Source organism: Elephantulus edwardii, unplaced genomic scaffold (genome assembly GCF_000299155.1).
Source record: "Elephantulus edwardii isolate Elephantulus edwardi_28Jun2011 unplaced genomic scaffold, EleEdw1.0 scaffold00545, whole genome shotgun sequence".
Taxonomy (NCBI): domain Eukaryota; kingdom Metazoa; phylum Chordata; class Mammalia; order Macroscelidea; family Macroscelididae; genus Elephantulus; species Elephantulus edwardii.
In genome coordinates, this window is record NW_006400295.1 from 47,758 (window position 1) to 55,344 (window position 7,587).

Here is a 7,587-nt window from a genome sequence, read left to right on the forward strand (position 1 = left end):
AGCAGAGGCCACAGGCTGGTGTGGGGGAGACACGAGTGTGAGCTGTGGCCCCTGACCTTGCTCACCCTGTGGCCTGGATGTGGGAATGGAACCTCAATCGCTACCATCGCAGCGGGGGGGGGGGGGGGCTGGGCGGGGCCAGTCCCAGACTCTCTGGAAGGACCACCTCCTGTGTGGGCATAGACTTTATTCTAAAGAATAAAGGTCACTCTGGCCTTGTCTCTTGACCAATCTGCTCTCCAGGTGGATGCAGCTGCCCCAGGTGACTGCGCTGCCACCGGTTTCTGCACTTGCCACAAGTGGCTGGCTGTCCACTTTTGCAGAAAGGTTGTCTCAGGCGCCAGCAACCATATCCTTCAGAAACCAAGTCAAAATAGTGGGCTCTCAGGCTCCGGTGTGGTTATAAGCCTGGCGCGGGGGGAGTTAGAGTCGTTAGGAGAGCTCCCCCATCTGAAGCCAAAACCCGTGAGGCAGAAGAGTCCACTATGGCCGCTGATGGACCAATGGCAGCTGCTGGCCCTGGAGAACAGGCGGAAGCTGAAGAGCAGGCCAGCACCTGAAGCCCATCAGCGCCCCCTGCTGGTACTGCAGAGCAGATGGCGCACGCAGCCGCAGGCGGACCCATGGGGACACACTTGCTGGGCAGCAGCAGCAGCTCTTGGGCGCCAGCATCAGTGCTGCGTTCAGCGAGTTCCAGAGTGGTCCGAACCTCAGCTTGGCCCAATGTCCTTCCTGCCGTCGGGCCTGTTTCTCAGTTGGGAAATCCTTCCCTTGATCTACCTGGTCCCAAGGCCTGGGAGTTAGGGTCACGTGGCACGAGGTCATCACTTGGTCTGGTGACTGTACAGCCTGTTACCTCCCCAGTGCAGGGGCCCAGCGTCCCTCCAGGTCTGTGAGCTCACCTGCATCTACCCCTCTCCCCACTCCTTCGTCAAAGCAGCTGGGGTGTGTGCTTCCCTTTCTAGTCCGACGTGTCACAGAGGTCTGCTTGGGAGCCTCACCTGCTCCTGGAACCCATCTGCCAGCAGTGGGGCAGCGGACAGGAGGCGCTACCAGCGCCCTCGCAGGACATGCAAGCAGAGAGGGGCGCAGCAGAGTTCCCAGGTGGCGTGAGCTCTGTGCTTTCTCACTTAACCCTTGTTTAAGGTGAAAAGTTGTATCCTTAAAAGGACAGCGTGGACGCAGATTGGGTTTCAGGACTTAGTTTATGCGGCCACTTTTGGGGATCCACTGGAGGGGTGACCTCAGCAGGTGCCTTGGGGCAGGGGACACTGCATGCTGAGGTGGGGAAGGGGGTAGAGAGGCAGAGAGTGACAAGATATATCTCGTCCTAGTGTTACCACAACAGCAGCTAGGACCTCAGGGACCCTATGATTGGGCTCCGGGTTCCTGGGGTGGGGTCCCTGTCCCCACTCTGAGAAGCCTGCTGTATGACCTCCTATGCATCTATATAGTCTCCACTCCCACCCTTTTGTCTCCCCTTGGCCACTTCTCACTCATCCTCTAAGACAGCAAAGCTCAGATACTGCCTCCTCCTGGCAGGCCTCCCTGAAGCACACTTTCCCCAAAGCTCTCACCCAGATGACTGCCCTCCCCCTACTTCCACAGTTGGTATGATGTCCCCGGGGGGCAGCAGCCCTCTGCAGGCACCTGGGCAGCTGGCCCTTTCTGAATACCTGGCTGGAGGAGTCCTCTGCAAATGTTTGCTGGGAGAATGAATGAGTGAGGAGGTGAGTGAATGAATAACAACTTGCTGGGGTGTGTGTGTGTGTGTGTGTGTGTGTGTGTGTGTGTGTGTGTGTCTTCTCTGATGCCCTGTGCCACTCAGAAAACTGGCACGGAGCCAGCAGAGGAAGGCCAGTGGGAAAGACTGGGCTGGTACCAGAACTGTCCACGGAGGGAGGGAGACTTTTCCCCTCCAAGATTCCACCACCAGGCAGTTTGTGTCCTCAGCTGAGTTCCCCACCCCACCCCTGGCGCTCCCACAGCCTCAAAGGACCCAGGAACCACACCTGAGCGCAAGTGTTTCTGCAGATGCTTTAATCATCGGAAGAGTCAGATCTGGAGGTGGTAGTGCAATTACCCAAATCTGATCAGTTGGACTTACAGGGCTCCTCCAGGCTGGTGCTATTGCTGTCATAGACCTCTTGGTTAACCTCGAGTAAAACTGGGTATTGCCATTTGCAGCCAAGGGCAGTGATGCCTAGTAGTTTATACATGCCTTTGAAGCCAGTGAGCACCTCCTCCGCCCTATCGGGGTAGATAATGAACTTGTTCTCAGAGTCATTTCCAAAGGCAGCTATGCGGTTTTGGTCTGTGAACAGGTACAAGGAATTGATGAAAACCTTGTGGGTGCCAGAGACAGCGATGATGTGCTCGCCTGGCCACAGGACAAAGGAGGTGCAAGTCCCATGTTTGGCTCCATACGTCTTACCCCAGCTGGGTCCAGTTTTCATCCGTAAACTAAGAGAGAGAGGAAATTCCTAACACCAGATCTGGGATGGTTAGCAACCCTGATCCTCCAACAATGGACTCACGAGCCCACCGCATTCTCAGTCTCTTTTGGAGCCCGAAGGTTCTGTTCCACTCCCTCCCCTAGGTCCACGGACTTCTGTGCTCATTCTGTTCTCATTCAAGAGCAGCAAAGGCACTTTAGTATTAGGATAATTGTACTGGACAACATTCTGCAGACTGGTGCTCCAGAAGTGGTCCACTGTGACCCTCACCTCCTTTCCTATTTGACCCTAACTTGGACAAACTATCACTCAATTTCCCCATCAGGTGATCTGGGCCTGAAAGGTCATTTATGGTTGAGTTTAGGTCAAAAGGGCAAGCCACCACCTGACCCTTTCAAAAGGCCCCTATCAGAGTAGTGGGTAAGTGCTCAGCTGGTAACTATGAGGTCAGCAGTTGGAATCACTCAGGTGTTGCTCAGGAGATAAATTAGTTCTGTTTCTGTGAACTCACTGCCTTGGATGCCCAGTGGGGCATTTCTCCTCTGCCCCACAGGGTAACTGTGGGTCAGAATAGACTCGATGACTGTGGAGTTGGGTCTTTTGATCCGTTTACGAGAGAACTGTGACAGGTGAGAAGCAAAGAAGCCAGCACAGGCAAGGAACACATAGGTAGGTAACAATTACTGAATCCAAGATTCCGGGAAACATAGTCCCCGGGAGCTTGCTCTGAGATTGACAGGAGGGGCTCCAGGCCCTCCCTGGGTCCTCAAGCCCTAAGAGGAGTTGGGGCTGTGAGGACAGAGCCGAGATCCTCTGCTCCTACTCACCTTTTGATGATCTTGTTAGCTACACAAATCTCAACAGCTGAGATATCATTTTCGTAGTCCTTGGGAGTCTCGAAATACTTGCCGCCTCCATTCCCAATTAATCCTACATGGACGACAAAAGTCATGTGAGTCAAAGACAGGTACCTCTGCACATAGCAGCGTCCCACCACCACCACCACCACACTGGGGCTGGGTAAGGTGGGAGGCCCCAGGGAGTGTGCTGCACAAAGTCCTACTTACCCTCTGCCCAGCAGGTGGAGATCCCCAGAGTGGCAAAAGTCAGCACCAGCAGCATGGTTGTGAGTGGCAGGCCAAGAAACTCCTGGGCAGAGAGGAGAGGCTGGGCTTGGGAACCCCGCTTCTGCATCCCAGACCCCACCAGCTCCTCTGTGGGAGCTCTTACCTGGCCAGGTGACGTCTGAACTGGGTGTCACTGCTATGCTGATTGTCCTCATGGCCTTTATACCCTTCTGGGCCCATCGGGCCCCTAGCCAGAAGGAAGCAATGAGGGCTACCAAAGAGACAGGAAAGGTCTGGGCGTGGGGGCTCCTTGGGGAACATCCGGGCCTGAGGGAGGATCCCGGATGTGCCCCAAAGCCTACACAAACAGGCCAGAACTGTGGTAGCCAATGCTGCTGACACCTGTGGACCAGACAGGTGTCAGCCCCATGCGGCTCATGCTCAGGTGTGCACGGTGGTTCTGTGGGGCCAGAGTGCCTGCTTCATGCTTGTGGGGTTCCAGACCTCCAAGGCTCAAAACCTGAAAGAAAGCATTGTCTGGCCAGAAACTGTTTAGGCCCAGGCTGAGTCCTGCTGCCCTTGGACCATCCCACTCTGTGTAGGGGGCTCAAGTGAGGGAAGTGCTTCCAGGTCTCACCTGTCCATTAGGTGGTAGACATCCTTGGCACCTCCCTGGAGCAGAATGAAGGCCTGAAGGGGTTTCCAGGCTGTGGCAGGAGACACATGTGCACTGCAGGAGGCTGCACTTGCCCCAAGGGAAGGTGTGCCCTGGCAAAGTGAGGGTAGACCAGCAGGACAGCAGGACCAGGGACAGAAGAGTGTTATCAGAAGTAGGGGCTGGGAGAGCCAGACCCTGGCCTAATCCTTCCGCCCAACAAGGGTGCGTAGCCAAGGACCTCAAACTCTCCAGAAAGAAAAGCCCCACTGGTTTCAGTGGGTTCCGTTTCCCACTGACCCCATCCAGCAGGGTAGAACTGCTCTGTAGGAATCCCAAGGCTGTGTTTACTGGAGCAAACCGCCTCCTCTTTCTCCCTTGGAGCAGTAGCTGGGCTAGAACTGCAGACCTTCCAGTAAGCAGCCAAACTCTTTAAACCATCCTACTCCCGAGGCTCCTCAATTCATCACACTGCTGACCTGCTTTGCATGATATCTTGCTCCAATGATTGGCCCCTCCTGATATTATGCCCAAAGTGTGTGAGACAAAGCCTCTCTGTCCTAGCTTCTAAGGAGCACGCTTCTGCACTTCTTCTTAGAGAGATCTGTTTGTTCAATTGGCAGTCTGTGGTAACTTAGCCAATGTTCTTTGCCAAGAGATCAATTCTTCAAGCTTCCGTATTCCTTGTCCAATTTTCACCTGCTTGTCAGGTGATTGGAAATGGCATGGCTTGGATCAGACACACCTTAGTCTTTAAACTGACTCCTTGCTCTCTGAAGAAGTCTACCAGCAGTTATACTGAATACAGCAGGTAGTTTGATTTCTTTATTACTATTTCTAGGGTTGTTGATTGTGACTTCAGAGGTGAATGTATTTAGGCACACAGGCTAGTGTCCATCTGATTCAAATATTCTTCCCTTGTTTGGGACCAGAGTTTTAGGATATAGCCAAGCCAGTTGGCATAACACTAATCCCAGAAACAATGTTTTACATGCTACAGTGATGAGTGTTGTTGTTGTTAGATGCCATCGTGTATGACTCATAGCGACCCTATGAACAACAGGTCTGAACCCTGTCCTATCTATCCTGCACCATCTTGACACTTCCTGACACACAAGAGCCCATGAAGCAGTCACCATATCAGTCCACTTGATTGAGGGTCTTCCTATCTTTCACCGACCCTCCTCCCTTCCAAGCATCATGTCCCTCTCCAAGGAATAGCCCCTCCTAGCAACATGCCCAAAGTATACCTCATCATTCTTGCCTCCAAAGAGCACTCTGGCTGCACTCTCTCCAAGACATATCGGTTTGTTCTTTTGCTTGTCCATGGGATGTTCAGTGCCCTTCTCCAACACCACAGTTCAAAGACATCAATTCTTCTTCTGTCATCCTTATTCATTGCCCAGCCCACAGATGCATAGCAAGTGATCAGAAAGACCATGACCTGAATTAGATGTACCTTAGTCCTCAAACTGACATTATTCCTCAATGATTTGGAGAGGTCCTTAACTGCAGACTTTCCCAGTTCAATGTGTCTCCTTATTTCCTGACTGCTGGCACCAAGAGTGTCAACTGTGGATCTGAGTAAGATGAAGTTGTTGACAGTTTCGTTATGTTCTCCATCCATCTTTGGTTTTTTTTTTTATATTGAGATGCAATCCATAACAAAGACTGCATTTCTTGATTTTCTGCAACAAGTACTTCAAGTCTTCTTCATTTCCATCAAGCAAGGTTGTGCCATCTATATAATGCATGTTATTGATGAGTCTCCCTTTGGTCCTGATGCCATATTCCTCTTCAGCCCAGCTTCTAGAATAATTTGTTCAGCATACAGATATGGAGAGAGAATACAACCCTGACACAACTCCTTTCTTAGCTTCAAACCATGCAATATTCCCCTGCTCTGTTCACACAATAGACTGGTCCAGGTGTGAAAAACATGAACACAATTAAGTGCCCTGGGACTTTCATTATTCTCAATGTCATCCACAACTTGTTATGATCCACACAGTCAAATGCCATTTCATAGTCATTTATTGACTTTGACTATTGTGCTTTATGCACAAATAGGCATTCTTCTGATATTCTTTACTTTCAGCCAGCAACCATAAAGATGTAATAATTGGTCTTCTTCTGTTTAGAGGAAAGAATTAGTCTAAAGAACTAATGGAGCATACAAATCACAGCCTCCACTGCCCTGAGATCAGAAGGAACCAGGTGGTGCCCCACTACAACTAGCAAACACTCTGATTTGGATCACAGAATGGATTAAATATGTGGAACAAAGTTAGAGAGAAACTCTTAGTGCCCTACTTATTATTAGGTATGAGATACTGGGTAAGTGATTTCATTACTCTATGCCTTCATAATTTCTTCAGTAAAATGACATAATCATAGAGCTCTGCCCACTGAGGTTGATTCAGGGACTCTGTGTAAATTCCCTGACCTACACTCCTAAGATTTTGATGGCAATGTGGTATTTGTTCTGTGTAATCTTTGGAAGCTTAAAAATAATTGCCAATAATTCCTAGCATGTTCTTAATACTTTCTGTTATGTGCCTGACCCTATGAACAATAGACCTGAAGCCTGTCCTTTCCTGTGCCAGCCTCATCATCTCTGATATACCTGAGCCTTTTGCTGCAGTCACTGTGTCAATCCATCTCATCGAGGGTCTTCCCTGGCCCTTCCTTCACTGGCCTTCCATCTTTCCAAGCATGATGTCCCTCTCCAAGGAATTGCATTTCCTAGCAATATGCCTAGATTATGTGAGACAAAGCTTGGGGACTGGTTAAAGAAATTCTGGTGCAATAGAATTCTATGAGGAACAAAGATTCCAAATGCACTGATATGTTGTCTCAAGGAAAGGATGTAGGGCAGGCAGATATGGCCAGATGTCCCTGTTTGTGTTAAATACAAGGGTGGCTGTTATAGCAAAGGGTCTAGTCCTGGTGAGCCAGACTTCCCAGAAATGGCAACAGAACTGTGCTCTGAGTTTCCCCAAGGCTGGAAATCATTAGGGAAGTAGGTTGCTACATCTTTCTGCTGTGGAACGGGGCTGGAGGGCTTGAACAGCCAGTTTCTTGGTTAGCAGCACAGTGCTTTAACTATACCACCAGGGAGCCTAGAAGGATGCTTCAGGTCTTCTCATACTGTCCCTTTGTCCTGCCCACAGTGTTTTCCCTGCGGAGCTGTTCTGGGGGTCAGGCTGACCAGACTTCCTGCTACAGAGATGTGGGTGTCCTCTCTGGGACCTATGACCCTGCAACCCTCCTTGTCTTCCCAGCACCTGTGTGTAAGAGGGCAGCAGGATGGCTCAGCGGGGCAGAAGTTTCAGCAGGCAGGAGAGGTGAGCAGGTGCTTGCTTACTCTCTGGTAAACAGGAGCCAGAGGAGAGGGCCCAGGAGGCAG

The 7,587-nt window shown here is 51.0% G+C and overlaps 1 protein-coding gene across 1 annotated transcript; it reads right to left on the minus strand.

Annotated features, from left to right (window-relative positions):
- Positions 1 to 483: 483 nt before the first annotated feature.
- Positions 484 to 7,327, minus strand: ZG16B (zymogen granule protein 16B). The gene is made up of 6 exons (XM_006903229.1): positions 7,311 to 7,327; positions 3,524 to 3,579; positions 3,284 to 3,386; positions 2,108 to 2,463; positions 1,002 to 1,018; positions 484 to 780 (listed from the first exon to the last, which is right to left on the minus strand). The coding sequence occupies exons 1-6, from the start codon at positions 7,325 to 7,327 to the stop codon at positions 484 to 486; spliced, it is 846 nt and encodes a 281-aa protein (XP_006903291.1).
- Between the last annotated feature and the right edge of the window lie 260 nt (positions 7,328 to 7,587).

Excerpts from the sequence above, each read along its gene's own strand:
- ZG16B (XM_006903229.1), bottom strand. Across the intron at positions 3,387-3,523 it reads CTCCACCTGCTGGGCAGAGG|GATTAATTGGGAATGGAGGC; the intron begins GTAAGTAGGACT and ends TCGTCCATGTAG. Across the intron at positions 2,464-3,283 it reads GCTAACAAGATCATCAAAAG|TTTACGGATGAAAACTGGAC; the intron begins GTGAGTAGGAGC and ends TCTCTCTCTTAG.